The 16,434-nt window shown below is 39.0% G+C and overlaps 1 protein-coding gene across 21 annotated transcripts in view; it reads left to right on the forward strand.

Moving 5' to 3' along the window:
* Window positions 1–16,434, forward strand: part of AGBL3 (AGBL carboxypeptidase 3) — a 91,563-nt gene that overhangs the window by 48,658 nt on the left and 26,471 nt on the right. For all 21 annotated transcript variants that reach the window (XR_011387475.1, XM_008258136.4, XM_051848979.2 and 18 more), the window contains 4 exons: window positions 1,602–1,665; window positions 10,510–10,590; window positions 13,199–13,256; window positions 15,361–15,432. Coding sequence is in view for 20 of the 21 variants with exons in the window: in XM_008258136.4 (XP_008256358.3) it covers window positions 1,602–1,665; window positions 10,510–10,590; window positions 13,199–13,256; window positions 15,361–15,432 (275 nt within the window). In the remaining variant the exon portion in view is untranslated. The remainder of the gene's footprint in view (window positions 1–1,601; window positions 1,666–10,509; window positions 10,591–13,198; window positions 13,257–15,360; window positions 15,433–16,434) is intronic.

Below are 16,434 nucleotides of genomic sequence, written 5' to 3' on the forward strand. Positions count from 1 at the left end.
GTTTGCTGATTGATCCCTCCCTCCCTCCCTCTCTCTCTCTTTCTCTCTCTCTCTCTCAGTACTTTCTTTTTTTAGAGTAATTTAGATCCACAACACAGAGACTTCCCATGTAGCCCTTATCCACCCACATGCTTTGCTTTCCCCATTATGAAGATCCCTCCCCTTCCTCCCCTCTCCCCGGAGTGATCTGTTTCTTACACTTGCTGAGTTTACATTAACACATCATTATCACCCAAAGTCCGTAGTCTGCTTTAGGCCTCACTGTTGGTGTCAAGCATTCTGTGGGTTTGGACGAATTGATAATGGCATATATCCACCATCATAGTGCCATTCAGAGAATGTTTACTGTATGGAGTTCTGCTAAGAAACCTGAGGTCAAGAGTCAGTTATAAACTTTGCCCTACTTTAGTTTTGTGTTAGCAAAATAGCTTTTTTTTTTTTTTTGCCTATACATATGTGCTGTAGAATTAGTTTGTCAATATACAAAACATAAATTTCTGGGATTTTGATTGTGATTTAATTGAATCAAAAATATTGGGAAGAATTTATACCTTGAAACTTCTAAAATTTATTATTATTTGTTTGAAAGGCAGACGGGGAGGGAGGGGGGAGAGAGGGAGAGAGGGAGAGAAGAAGAGAGAAAGAGAGAGAGACAGACACTCCCATTCCACATTCATTAGTTCACTCTCCACATGTCCACAACAGCCTGGGCTGGGCCAGACCACAGCCAGAAGTTGGGAACTCAATATAGGTTTTCCACGTGGATGGCAGGGATACAACTCCTTGAGCCATCACTTGCTGCCTCCTTGAGTGTACATTATTAACAGGAAGCTGGAATCAGAGTGGAACTTGGCCTTGAACCCAGGCACTCTGATATGGGATGTATGTGTCTCAAGCACTGTGCCAAATGCACGTAAGGTGAACAAACTTCATGTATTCCAATATACAGATTTAGGAACATAGTGATGCTTTCTACCCTACCCACCCCTGCTCCCACCCTCCCTCCTCTTGCCTTTCTATTTCTTTCTTTTAATTTTTTAAATTTTTACAATGACATACTTTCACTTTATTTTATAATCATAAGCTTAACCCTCCACTAAGGACTCAACAGATAGTAAGAAGAGAAAAACACTATTCTTCAACAGTAGAGACAAGGACTGTAAACAATAATCAGATCTCAAAATGTCGATTTTGCTCACATACGTTACATTTTTTGTACCACATTTTTTAGTTACCACAGATCAGGGAAAACATGATATTTGTCTTTTTGGGGCTGACTTATTTCACTAAGTATAATGGTTTCCAGTTGCATCCATTTTGTTGCAAAATACAGGATTTCATTTTTTAGGGCGGAGTAGTACTCCATAGTGTATATATACCATAGTTCCTTTATCGTGTCATCAGTGATGGTCATCTGGGTCGACTCCATATCTTATCTATTGTGAATTGAGCTGCAGTAAACATGGGGGTACAGGTAACTCTCTAATTTGCTAACTTATTTTGTTTGAGTAAATTCCTAGTTGAAATCTTAAATGTTTATTGAAACATTCTGAAATTAAAAAAAAAAAAAGTTATTTCTTCTTTTTTTGTTGTTTTTACAGCAGCCAAGGCTCTGATAGTTCCGAATCCGACTCTCAGAATTATCTTCTCAAGTTAACTTCTCAGGTATGATCAAAAACTTTTGCTTATAACATGGATATGGTTTTTATTGTAATTAACAAATCAGGCAAAAACAAAGTTTGCAGTCACCAAACCAAAAACTATTCTGGAATTTTATTGGGCAAATTATGATATCTACTATATTGAGAATTGGGAAATATTTTTTGATTAGGCCCAGCTATGCTTTCCCTAAAAATAGCTCCTCCAGCCTTTTTTTTTTTTTTTTTTTTTTCCCCCTGTATGGCTTCTGGTCCCACTCTTTGAAAGTTCATTCCTTTTCTATTATTTCCCTGGCCATTTAAACATTAGTTTTAACATTTTTAATAGGAAATATATGGATAGGCAAATGGGTCACAGGGAAACCTGCCTCCCACGAAGCTCTCCAGCTCCCGAGTCCCATTCCCGGGTGCAGCCCTGTGATCAGTCTTTTCCCCTCAAGCCCTTCAGGGACGAGGCTCTGCAAATATAGGTGCAAGTCTTGTCCCCGTTTTTTTTTAAATCAGCCCTTCATTTTGATATAATTTTAATCTACAGAAAAGTTGCAAAGGTAGTACATAGTGTTCCTGGGTATCATTCACCCAGTTTCACTGACCATTTCTCAAGAGAGCTTTGATTATATAAGGGTACTTCAAAATGTTGGTAGGAAAAACGGAATTAAAAATTTAATTTTGGTGCAAAAAACGTTGAAATCCCTGCACTGATTTTCCACAGCTCATATTTTCTACAAGCTTCTTGAAGACCTCTTGTAGGTTCTTCTTTGTGGCTAAGCATCTTTCTGAGCCTGCTTCCTACCATAGAACTACCACAGTCCCTTTGAAATCAGGCTAACAATATTTTTGCCACCATGGGTCTTACAAAAACTAAGTTTTGTATGTATTTGATTCCAGACAACCTCATATGTCAAAACCACTCTCAAAATTCTTTTTTTTGTATATGATCAGATAGATAGATAATCCATACATACCAATTTATGTGATGATACTTCAGAATGTTCATGGAAAATGGATTTAAAGGAGTTTGTTTTGGTGCAAAAAAATTGAAATCTATGCATAGTTTATTCATAATACACATTTTTCATGAACTTCCTGAAGACCCCTCATGGGCATGGATCTCAGGTTTTTTGCACTAAAATAAACATACCTTTTAATTCCATTTTACTATGACTATTTTTTTAACTTTTATTTAGTAAATATAAATTTCCAAAGTACAGTTTATGGATTACAATGGCTTTTTCCCCCCCATAACTTCCCTCCCACCTGCACCCCCCCATCTCCCGCTCCCTCTCCCATTCCATTCACATGAAGATTCATTTTCAATTATCTTTATACACAGAAGATCAATTTAGTATATATTAAGTAAAGATTTCATCAGTTTGCACTCACACAGAACATAAAGTGTAAAATACTGTTTGAGTACTAGTTATAGCATTAATTCACATTGGACAACACATTAAGGACAGAGATCCTACATGAGGAGTAAGTACACAGTGACTCCTGTTGTTGACTTAACAATTTGACACTCTTATTTATGGCGTCAGTAATCTCCCTAGGCTCTAGTCATGAGTTGCCAAGGCTATGGAAGCCTTTTGAGTTCGCCAACTTCGATTTTATTTAGACAAGGTCATAGTCAAAGTGGAAGTTCTCTCCTCCCTTCAGAGAAAGGTACCTCCTTCTTTGATGGCCCGTTCTTTCTACTGCGATCTCACTCACAGAGATCTTTCATTTAGGTTTGGTGTTTTTTTTTTTTTTCCAGAGTGTCTTGACTTGCCATGCCTAAAATACTCTCATGGGCTATTCAGCCAGTTCCGAATGCCTTAAGGGCTGATTCTGAGGCCAGAGTGCTATTTAGGACATCTGCCATTCTAGGAGTCTGCTGTGTATCCCTCTTCCCATGTTGGATCATTCTCTCCCTTTTTGATTCTATCAGTTAGTATTAACAGACACTAGTCTTGTTTGTGTGATCCCTTTGACTCTTAGACCTATCAGTATGATCAATTGTGAACTAAAATTGATCACTTGGACTAGTGAGATGGCATTGGTACATGCAACCTTGATGGGATTGTATTGGAATCCCCTGGCACATTTCTAACTCCACCATCTGGGGAAAGTCAGCTTGAGCATGTCCCAAATTGTACATCTCCTCCCTCTCTTTTTCCCACTCTTATATTTAACAGGGATCACTTTTCAGTTCAATTTAAACACCTAAGAATAATTGTGTGCTAATTACAGAGTTCAACCAATAGTATTAACTAGAACAAAAAATTACTAAAAGGGATAAAGTATTAAATTGTACATCAACAGTCAGGACAAGACTATTTTGAGCTGTCTTCATACATACTTTGATGAGACCACATTTCTAAGAGCCCCAGGTTTTAACAAAGGAGGTGTGTCAATTTTCTGTTACTGAGTACTCCAGACTTAGGCAGCTTGAGCCACGTTTAGCAGCACGTAGTGTCTGTGAGTCATGAATCCAGGAGTGGCTTAGCTGCGTATTTCTGGCTGAGGCTCTCATAAGGCTGTCATGAAAGTGCTGGCCAGGCCAGGGTCTCATCTGAAGGCTTGGCTGAGGGCAGATATCCTTGCAGAACTCTCACTAGGTTGTTTACAGAATTCACTTCCTCAAAGGCTTCCAGTTCCTTTCTGGCCCTGGACCAAAGATCTTCAGTTTCTTGCAATGTGGGCTTCTCCTAAATTAGCCTATGACATAGCGCCTGGTTGCCATCAGCGTGAATAAGTGAGAGCTAAAAAGGCTGCATGGGATGGAAGCCGCAGGCAATTTGTTACTTAACCTTAGGGGCAGAGTTCCATCCCCTTTTCCATATTCCATTCATTCAAAGTGATTCAGTAGGTTCAGCCTGTAGTCAAGAGGATTAACAAGGGCACGAATACAAAGAGAAGAGGGAACATTCTAGGCCACCCTAGAGATGCAGAAGTCATAAACACAGATGTAAAAGTCATAACCTTGATTTGACCCCTGTCTTACAGGTATTAGAAGTTTGACCTGTTTTTCCCCTCAGTTCTTTCGTTCAATTCTTTTTGAAGTTCATTTCTTCTAGTATCTTCCAAATGGAACCTGCAATAACCAGTTCATACTCGATAAACATTCTACCTCAAAATCTTTTCTGTTCAGTGACTCTAAGGTGTTGGATGTTTCCTGTCTTTAAAACGATACTAGAGACAGTTTTACTAAGTGTACCACCTTTACATAAATTCATGTCACCATTTTCCACTTATTTTTAATTGACAAGTAAAAGTCATATATACTATACAATTTTTATAATGCATATGCATTGTGGAATGTCAATATTGTGCTAATTAGTATATGCATTACTTCACATACTTAAAATTTTTAGTGGGAAGAACACTTACAATCTGTTCAGCAATTTTCAAGAACATCATTCATTTTTAGTAACTGTAGTCACTATGTTGTACAATAGATCAATTGAGTTTATGCCTCCTATCTTATTGAAATTTCATATGGTTTGACCAAGAGCTCTCCAACCACACCCCACCTCTCAGGCCCTGAAACCACCATTGCACCACTCTATTCTCTGCTTTGTAAGTTTGACTTTTTTTTTTTTCCTAGTCTGCATATAAGTGAGATCATGTAGTATTTGTATTTCTGTGCCTGGCTTCTTTCACTTAATACAACGTCTTCTGACTTCATTTGTCACAAAGGAAAAAATTTCCTTCTTTTTTAAGACTGAATAACATTCCATAGCTCATGTTTTCTTTATCCACTGGTCTGTGGATGGACATTTAAGTTGATTTTATATCTTGGCAGCTGTGAATGATGCTGCGGTGAACAGGGAAGCCCAGATATCTCTTTGACATGATGATTTCATTTCCTTTGATTATATACCCAGTAGTGGGATTACTAGAGCATATGATAACTTTGTGTTTAATATTTTCATAAGTCTCTGTACTGTTTTACATTATAACTTACTAATTTACATTCCCACCATCAGCAGAAGGGTTCTCTTTCCCTACCTCCTCTTCAACACTTCTCTTTCATCTTTTTGATAAGTCATTCTAACAGGTATGAGCTGATATATACTTGTGGCTTTAATTTGCATTTTTTGATGATTAGTGATGTTGAATATTTTTCAAAGATTTGTGGTCTGTTTTTATGTATTCTACTGAAAAATATCTATTCACATCCTATGTTAATTTTTTTTCATTTATGTGAAAGGCAGAGACAGAGAGAGATCTTCCGTCTGTAGTTCATTCTCCAAATACCTACATCCGCCAAGGCTGGGCTAGGCCACAGCTAGAGACTGGAATGCAGTCTGGGTCTCCCATATGGGTGGCTGTGACCCAAGTATTTGACCCGTCACCTGCAGCATCCCAGGGCATGCATTAGCAGGAAGTGGTTTAGAAGCAGAGGTGCAGCTTAACCCCAGGCTCTCTCATATAGGATGCAGGTTTCCCAAGCAGAATCTAACTAAGCATTGTGCCACACACCTACCTCTGTTTCATTACTAGTGAGTTCCTGATGCATTTTGGATATTAAACCCTCTGGTTTGAAAAAATTCCACCCTTTCCGTAGGTTCTCTCTTCTCTTTGTTGATTATTTCCTTGGCTGTGGCAGAAGTTTTTTATTTGATATAATTCCATTTCTCTGTTCTGGCTTTTGCTGCCTGTGCTTTTGGGTTCATAAAAAAAAAAATTAAAAAACACATCGCCCAGAACAAGTCATGGAGTTTTTCCCCCATGTTTGCTTCTAGTGGTTTTGTAGTTCCAGGTTTTATGATTCATCCATTTTAAGTTGATTTTCTATATGGTATAAGGTTTTAACTTTATGCTTTTGCCTCTGGATTTCTAGATGTCAGAGTACAGCCTATTGAAGAGACTGTCCACACATCGCGTGTTCCTAGTGCTGCTGAGCCACAGTGCCCACCCAGCACCTTTGTTGACCACGAACATGTGGATTTGTTTCTGGGCACTCTGTCCTATTCCACTGATCCCCATGTCCGGTTTTATGCTAGCACCATACCGTTTTAATCACTATAGCTTTGTCTATAATTTGAAGTAAAGTAGTGTGATGCTTCCAGTTTTGTTCATTTTGCTTGATTGTTTGATCTATTCAGGCAGTTCCATGAGAATTTGAGGACTGTTCTTCTGTTTCTGCGAAAAATGCAATTGGGATTTTGATAGTGATTACATTGAATATGTATATTGTGTTGGGTAGCGTGGACATTTTAACATTAATTCTTCTGATCCATGAACAAAATATCTTGTGTCATTTATTATGTTTTCTTCCATTTTTTTTTCAATAATGTTTTATGGCTTTCAGTGTACATGTCTTTCACTTCCTTAGCTAAATATATGCCTAAGTGTTCGGGAGTGGAGGTTTGGTTTTTCGTGGTTTTTTGTTTGTTTGTTTGTTTTTTTTTTTTTTTTTTTATAGCTATTATCAATGGGATTTTTTTCTTGATTCCTTTTTCAGATAGTCCATTGTTAGTATATAGAAATACTGCTGATTTTTGTATGCTGATTTTGTGTTCTGCAGCTTTAATGAATTCATTCATAATTGCAACCATTTTATATAGAGTCTGTAGGGTTCTATATACCAGGCAGATTAAAAATTCTACAGAAGGTACTGGTGTTGTGGTGTAGCAGGTTAAGCCATCACCTGTGACACCGGCATCCCACATGGCACCAGTTCAAGTCCTGGCTGCTCTGCTTCCAGTCCCATTCCTTGCTAATGTGCCTGGGAAAGCAGCTTAGGATGGCCCACATACTTGGGCCACTGCACCCACGTGGGAGGCCTAGATAGAGTTTCAAGATCCTGGCTTCCGCCTGGTCCATCCCTGGTTATTGCAGCCATTTGGGGAGTGACCCAGCAGATGGAAGATTTTTCTCTCTCTGTCTCTCCTTCTCTGTCTGTAACTCTGCCTTTCAAATAAATAAATCTTTTTAAAAATGCTATGGAAAGTGCATTATCATTTTAAAATTTTAATCTGGTTATTTTTATTTATTTGAAAGGGAGGCAAAGCAAGCGAGCTAGATTCAGAGATCTTCCATCTGCTGGTTCATTCTTCAGATGCCTGTAACAGCTTGGGTTAGGCCATGGCAAAGGCAGGAGCCAAGAACTCAAGCATGATCTTCCATGTGGTGGCAGAAACACAGCTGCCAAGCCATCACCTGCTGCCCCGCAGGGCACATTGGCAGGGAACTAGAATCAGGAGTGGAGCTGGGACTTGAGTTCAGGCACTCAGATATGGGATGAGGGCATCCCAAGTGACATCTAGTGCCGTATCCTATGTTCTCCCTGCACTATCTTTTAGCTCTGTTTTTACACGAACTCTCTGAAGTACCCTCTTATAAAATCATGTTGTCTGCAAACAGGGGCAGTTTAACTTCATCCTTTCCAGTTTAGATATCTTTTAATTCCTTTTCATGCCTAATTGCCCTTGCAAGAACTTCCAGTACTGTGTTCAATAGAAATGGAAGAATGGGCATCCTCGCCTTTTTCCTTAGAGGGAAGGCTTTCAGTTTTTTACCTTTAACTGTGCTGATGGCTGTGAGACTTTTATTTATGGCATTTATTATGTTCAGTTAGTTTCTTCTCCTATTTGTGGAGAATTTTTATTATGAAAGGATGTTGAATTTTGTCACCTGCTGTTTATGTATCTATTGAGATGGTCATGTGATTGTTGCCCTTCATTCTGTTAATGTGGAGTATCACATTTATAGATTTACGTATGTTGAGCCATCCTTGCCTTATTGGGATAAATGCCACTTGATCATAGTAAATGATTATTATTTAATGTGCTGTCGAATTCTGGTTTGCTAGTATTTTGTTGTATTTCTCCATGTGTATTGAACAGGGATATTGGCCTGCAGTTCTTGCTTCTTACTCTGTCCTTGCCTGGATTTGGTATGAGTGTATTTCTGGTCTCATGAAATGATTTGGGAAGTATTCTCCCTTTTTTAGTTTTTTGGAAGAATTTGAGAAGAAGGATATTAATTCTTTTAATGTTTAGTAGAATTCAGCAATGAAGTCATTAGGTCCTGGTTTTTGTTTCGATCTCCTTACTTTTTGTTGGTCTGTTTTGATTTTCTCTTTCTTCAAAATTCAATCTTGGTAGGTCGTTTGTATCTAGAACTTTGCACACTTCTCCTATATTATCCAGTTTGTTGGCATATAATTATTCTTAGTAGTCCATATGATCTTTGTGTTTACTTGGTATCCATTATAATGTCTCCTCTTTTATTTATGGTTATATCTATTTAATCATCTCTTTTTTTTCCCTTAGACTAGGAAAGGTTTGTAGATTTTGTTAATCTTTTCAAAACACCCTCTCCTCGTTTCACTGATCTTTTCTATTGTTTCTCTAGTCTCTAGTTCACTTATTTCTGCTCCTCTATTTATTATTTATTATTTTCTTCCTTCTGTTATCTTTTGGTTCGTTTGTTGTTTTCTTAATTTCTTGAGGTGTAACATTAGGTGGTACATTCAAATCTCCCTTTTGATGTAGGTGTCTATTGCTATAAGCATCCCTCTTAGGACTGCTTCATTCCATATAAGTTTTGTTATGTTGTATTTCCATTTTTGTTTGGAATATTTTAAGTATCTTTTTAAATTTCCTATTGACTCATTGTTTGTTCAGGAGCTTGTTGTTTGATTTCCATATATTTATGAATGTGTTACTGTTTATTCTATATTATCCAGTCACAAAGCCAATGACTGTCACATAGTATGTTTTTATTAGGACAGTGTCCCGCTTCTAGGTATCAATTTTTGTGATGTAAATATTGTACTACATAAAAATTTTCTTAGTATCTCAGCAAACTTTTATTTTATTGTTACCGTTCCTAGATCTGCAGGCCAGCTGGACATAGCTCCAGATTGTGGGTTGGGTTTAGATCTATTCCACCTTTCTTCCTTGCCCCAGACCAGTCGCTGGCTAAGGCATGTTCTGCTCATGGATGATGACAGGAGTTCAACTAGGAAGGCCACACCATGCAAATATGGTTAGAGCCTCTGTTCAATGTTCCACTGGCCCGATGAAGTCATATTTCCAATCTAACATGAATGGAGTGGGACAGCATAATTCTGCACTAGTTGGGGAGTAGAATTTAGAAGCAATCCAGGGATATATTTTCTAAAGTTAGTAGAACTAAAAATGCAAAGGCCCTGAGGAAGGAAAATGTTTCTCATTTTCTAGGATGACCAAGGCGTGTAAGCCTGAACAAAGAGATTGGTGATAGAGTTGAAACCCCATAGGTATCTGTCAGGAGTGGAGAGAACAGATCATGTAAAGTCCTGTAGGCTCAGACCTCCATTTTTGCTCTGAGTTTGGAGAATTCTGAGCAGGGGAGTGAGATGATCTGCTTTATGTATTAGCAGGATCACTTTGGCTTTTGAGTTGAGAGTAGAATGACAGAATACAAGAGAGACCAGTTAGAGGCTCTTAGAATAATCCAGGCAAGATAAAGTGGTGGCTGAACAAGGGTGATACTAGTCGAGGGACTAAGAAATAGGTTTTGTACGTATTTTAAAGTTAGAGATAACAGAGTTTGCTGATGATGTGTGTGCAGTGTTGAGAAACTGAAGGAAGAGAACTTTGGTTCTGAACAACTAGTTATGAGCAGTTCTGCTTACTGATGTGGGAACCATGGCATAATAGTCCATGTCCAGAGCCAGTCTGCCTCTTGTTTCCACCCTTTAGAGCATCTTAGGTTTGCCTGTTATGCATTATCTAGAGGTTTCAGCCGTGCTTAGAGGAATAGGGAGGTACTTCCCCAGCTTCTTCAGACTGTGAATCTCAAGAAAGTTTTGTCTGCATGCATATTGTCTTGTATTTATGGATTGAACACTGATGTTAAGTGATTCTTTTCCTAGGTAAAAAATAAGAAAAAGTATCTGAAAGCAAAGAAGGAGAGGAATTCTATTCAAGCAAGCCACCACAATGCCAAAGAAGAGGTAAATCTTAGTTAATCTGGTAATGGTTTCTGAAAAAAATTAATGCAAGAGAATGGCAAATTATTTTCTCTTAAACTTCTTATACCCTAATTAAAATATTGTTCATACTGTTTACTATTATTAAAAATATAGGGGCCGGCACTGTGGCCTGGAAAGGTAAGCCTCTGCCTGCAGCTTTGACATCCTATGTGGGCACCAGTTCAAGTCCCAGCTGCTCCACTTCCAATCCAGCTCTCTGCTAATGCACCTGGGAAGACAGCAGAGGATGGCCCAAGTACTTGGGCCCCTGCACCCATGTGGGAGACCTGGATGAAGCTCCTGGCTCCTGGTTCCTGGCTTTAGCCTGGCCCAGCCCTGGCTGTTGCAGCCATTTGGGAAATGAACCATTGAATGAAAGACAGAGATTCTCTCTCCCTCTCTCCCTCTCTCCCTCTCTCCCTCTCCCCCTCTCCCTCCCTTTCCCTCTCTCCCTCTCTCCCTTTCTCCCTCTCTCCCTCTTCCTCCCTCTCCCCTTCCCTCTCCCTCTCCCTCTCTCTCTTTCCCCTTCCTCCTTTTCTCTCTCTATTTCTGCCTTTCAAATAAATAAATAAATCTTTAAAAACAAGAAATCCATGACAGATGAGAAGTAGCTCTTTGTGAGGTGCCATATTTTATTAAATTTTAAATTTACCTTACTCAGAGTATTTGAGGAAGTTACGAAGTTGCATTCAGGGTAGCAAAAAAGAAAGAAATTAAAACGAAGAAAAACAAAATAAGAATATAACAGCATAAAAACAAATGGTACTGAAAGATGGACTTGTACCAGACAGCATGAGGAGCTCTGCAAACCTGCTCACAAGCAAAACTGCTGAAGATTGTTGGAGAAAAATGACGGGCATTCAGCGCAGTGGTTAAGACACCACTTGGGACGCAGGCAGTACATACCACGTGCCTGGAATAAAGTCTCAGCTCTGATTCTGACTCTAGCTTCCTGCTAACATACACTTTGGAGGGCAGTGGGTGATAGCTCAAGTCCTGGGATCTTTGCTACCCACGGGGGAGACCTGGATTGATCTCCAGACTCCTGGCTTCAGGCTGGTCTGGCCCTGGCTATTGTAGGCCTTTGGGGGACTGAACCAGTGGATGGAAATCTCTCTGTGTCTCTCTCTGCCTTTCAAATATAAAAAATAATGTTTTTAATTATTTAAGAAAAAATTTAAACTCTCCTGAAATGATAAGAGCGTACAGTAAAGCAAAAAACAAACAAAAAATCTGTTCAAGAAAATCTATCAAGCTTCATTAAAAATAGCAAAAGCTTATGGCATTTCAATCCAGATGGGTGCTTTCCTTTCCACTTTGTGCTCAGTGAGGCAGAAATTCCATTCCAGACTAGGACAGACTAGGAAACACTGTGTATCCTCTAGACAGCTGTCTTCCTGGGAGGACCGGACAGGGGTAACTCTCCCCCTGCTTCCAGCTCCTGTCCATGCTGGGTTCCAGGTGAGTGCAGAGAAGGAGTGGCAGTCTTCCATGCAGGCCCGCCCGTGCAGTGCAGACTCTGCTGTGAGTACCACAGCACCTAGAATAATCAGGCCTGGTTGCCCTTGCTTCTCCTTATAGAATGGAGTCAAAGGCACATTGAAGAGATGCAAGGTCACTGCCTTCCCTACAGCTCAGCACTGGACAAGTATCCAGTGTAGCCCCAGATCAGCAGTTAGAATATGAAAAGGAAAGGAAGATACATTCGTCGTGGTTAGAGCCATGAACAAGACAAGAAACTCTCTCCTCATGCCAGCCCTGACAGCCACCCCTGCTCCCTAGCCCCACACATTCAACCCCTGGTGACCACTAGTCTGTTCTCCATGACAGAGTGTTACCTCTGTTATTTCAGGAATATTATAGGAATAGGATTCAAAACATATTTTTCTGGGAACGATTTTATTTAGTTTTTATTGTAAAATACATTTATTTAGTTCTCCTACATTCACATAGTGGTTCTCTCATTTATCCAAGCTATATTTAATGTAAAGTATTATGTTTCTTAAAAGATATATTTTCATCTTTCTGTATTGAATATTTAAAGTTGTTATGAAATCTTAATCTATATTTAATTTTGGATATTTTCAAATGGAAAATAATCTTCATGTACTTATGCTCTTCATTGCTCTAAACTTCTGTGTAAGCTTCCAGAAAATGTTTTTCATTTTTTGTATATAGTTTTATAATCCATTTATAGATTTTCTATAATTTTATATATTTTACTCATTTCACACTCTTATATTCCTGTATTCTTCTAACTTAAATAAAGGAGATTATAAACATACTTTTTTTGGCTCTTTCTTAAAGTAAATAAATTCTGTGTGAAGTGGAAAATGTTCAAATTCCCTGTAGTGCCAAAAACAGAATATCAAAATTTTCTTATATTCATTGATGCAAGAGAAAAGTGCTGTGAAAGATATTTAAAGTTCTAATTTATGATATATTTTCCCCATTCTAAGTGTATAAAAAGAAAATGAGAAACTTTTTTGAAAAAACTCACTATATCATAAATCATATACAAAATATACCTCATTTTCATGTTTATAACATTGTATTATTTTCTTTCTGACTCTGTGTTCCATTTCATTAGGTAAACGATGGAGAACATTTATTGAAAACACAGAAAGAATCAAATTCTGATGTGAAAGGTAACATTCTACTTCTTTCTCAGACTAATTCTCTTACTCAAAGCCCCACAGTTTTAAGATTGCCACTGTGCTTAGAGCCAAGGATATTAAGAAGAATATGGTACCAGTTCTTCCCTGTAGGAGCTCATCTTTTAATCCAGAAAGAAAAGCAGGTGCAAGCCAAAAAGAGAAGTTAAATTGTAGACTGTTCTTTTACTTCTACTGCAACATGCTGAGCCTACCATGAACCTTTAACTGATTCTCTAGCATTTCTGATTTTTTCTTTTTTTTCTTTTAATTTATTTATTTGCAAGGTAGATTTATAGAGACAGGGAGAGACAGAGAGAAAGGTCTTCCACCGCTGGTTCACGCCCCAGGTAGCTGCAAGGGCTGGAGCTGAGCCAATCTGAAGCCAGGAGCCAGGAGCCAGGAGCTTCTTCCAGGTCTTCCATAAGGGTGCAGGGGCCCAAGGACTTGGACCATCTTCTACTGCTTTCCCAGACCATAGCATAGAGCTGGATCTGAAGAGGAGCAACCAGTTCTCAAAATGCCTCTGCAGGCAGAAGCTTAGCCCATTATGCCACAGTGCCTGCCCCTAATTTTTTTTTCTTAGCTTCTATCACTTTATGTTCAATTGAGGTCCTTTGGGAAAAAAAAAGCATTGTTGTAAGCAATATTTTAACTATTTAAAAATATTTAATGTTATATGTTTATTGATTTATTATACATTTACACCATACTTGCTTTCCAAAGGGATGTGAGGTAGCCTAACTTTAAAACTACATATGTGTATATCCATTTAGCCTATGATTTAGACAACTAATTAAAAATAGAAATGAAGGCCTGGCGTTGTGGCATAGCAGACAAAGCTGCTGCCTGGGATGCCGCCATCCCATATCGGCTCTGGTTTGAGTCCCAGCCACTCCACTTCATCCAGCTCCCTGCTAATGCACCTGGGAAAGCAGTGGAAGATGGCCCAAGTACTCAGGCCCTTGCACCCTACACGGGAGACCTGGAAGAAGCCGCTGGCTCCTGCCTCCTGGCTTTTGTCTGGTCCAACCCTGGCTGTTGCAGCCATTTGAGGAGTGAACCAGCAGATGGAAGCTTGCTCTCAGATCTGTCTGTCTCTGTGGAGCAGCCGGAACTCAAACCAGCGCCCAAAGGGATGCTGGCACTGCAGGCGGTGGCCACAGCACCAGCCCCCATACACATTTTATATGTAACTTTTATATATGCTTTTGCTAAAATTTAATGTGAAAAGTTAGAAATAAAAATAAGCAAAACAAAGTAAAGATCATGTTTTAGAATATTTACTTTAGAACTTTTTCTATAGCTATATAAATATACTCTGTTGAATCACATAATCATGTCATTTTATAACTTTATTTAAAATTATAATGTATTACAAACCTCTTCATGTTGAATGAATGGCAGCAAAGGACTGCATTCTACTCATGAATCTTAATTTATTTAGCTTCTTCTGTTGATAAACTTTTATTTCATTTATATTTTCCAAAGAAAATGACAGTAAAATACTTATAGCTTTCTATTTGTGTATATTCTTGATTATATCTTTTTTTTTTTTTTTTTTTGACAGGCAGAGTAGATAGTGAGAGAGAGAGAGAGAGACAGAGAGAAAGGTCTTCCTTTGCCGTTGGTTCACCCTCCAATGGCCGCCGCGGCCGGCGCACCACTCTGATCCGAAGGCAGGAGCCAGGTGCTTCTCCTGGTCTCCCATGGGGTGCAGGGCCCAAGTACTTGGGCCATCCTCCACTGCACTCCCTGGCCATAGCAGAGAGCTGGCCTGGAAGATGGGCAACCGGGACAGAATCCGGCGCCCCGACCAGGACTAGAACCCTGTGTGCCAGCGCCACTAGGTGGAGGATTAGCCTATTGAGCCGCGGCACCGGCCATTGATTATATCTTTTTAGTAAATTCCTAGAACGGGAATTGCTGGCCCAGAGGTATGAACAGAACTTCACAAGATCTGAAGACTATTTATATTCATTTCATTATGAGTTAATTGCTAGGATTCTTCATTTTGAAAAAAATGATGTAAAATATGAAATGTAAATGAGTCATTGAACTGTTTTCTGCCACTATGTTCCTGTATCATTTTCTCTAGATACAAAGCCAGATGCACCAGATAACTATATGGTTGGTTATTTAAGAAGACCATTGCCGAATCAAGGTTTAGGTGAGTAACCCAGGAACATAGCAGTGAGTGGTCACCAGTCATCTGAATTTGAGAAACGCAATCATTTGAACTGGGTCAAGATCTACACATAAGAAACTAAGAGGATATCGTAAAGTCAGATAGCCAAGGAACAATTCACATTCCCAAATTCTGAAACCCAAACTTTTCTTTTTCTCTCTAGCTGTATATATACATATTGGAAAATAGTAGAAATGCATTGTATGTTAATTTCATTGACTAATCTTTTCATTTGCATCTCACTAAACTTTTGAGTAGAGATAAAGGTCAAAGAGTACTCTAGTCTTACTTTCTAGTCATTATAGGATCCAAGGTCATCCAACCTTCTACTACACTTGGTGACAAGTAGTTCACTAAATTGCAATACTATTCATTCCATTGCTAGAGGCCTACAGTACTGAAAAAGTTATTTTTTGAGTTAAAAACATGCAATCTTGTAAATTTCACCAACTTCCCTTAATCTGTCCTCTCTAATTACACAAAACAGGGAAGGGAACTTAAATAAATCTGACTCATTTTCCCCTAATTCACCTTGAAATAATGAGAATAATTTTAGTATTTCCTCTACTTCATAGTTCTTAAATTTTTTTTTAAAGATTTTACTTATTTATTTGACAGGTAGAATTACAAACAGTGAGAGAAAGAGAGAAAGGTCTTCCTTCTGTTAGTTCACTCTCCAGATGGCCACAGCAGCCGGAACTGGGCTGATCTGAAGCCAGGAGCCAAGAGCTTCTTCCAGGTCTCCCACGCGGGTGCAGGGGCCCAAGCACTTGGGCCGTCCTCCACTGCTTTCCAAGGCCATAGCAGAGAGCTGGACTGGAAGAGGAGCAATCGGAACTAGAACTGGCGCCCATATGGGATGCTGGTGCAGCAGGCGGAGGATTAACCTAGTGCGCCACGGCACCGGCCCCAGATCTTAAATATTTTTTAAAGAATTTATTTATTTATTTGAAAGAGTTACAGAGAGCAGAGGCAGAGAGGGAG

The sequence above is a fragment of the Oryctolagus cuniculus genome, chromosome 3 (assembly GCF_964237555.1).
Source record: "Oryctolagus cuniculus chromosome 3, mOryCun1.1, whole genome shotgun sequence".
Taxonomy (NCBI): Eukaryota; Metazoa; Chordata; class Mammalia; order Lagomorpha; family Leporidae; genus Oryctolagus; species Oryctolagus cuniculus.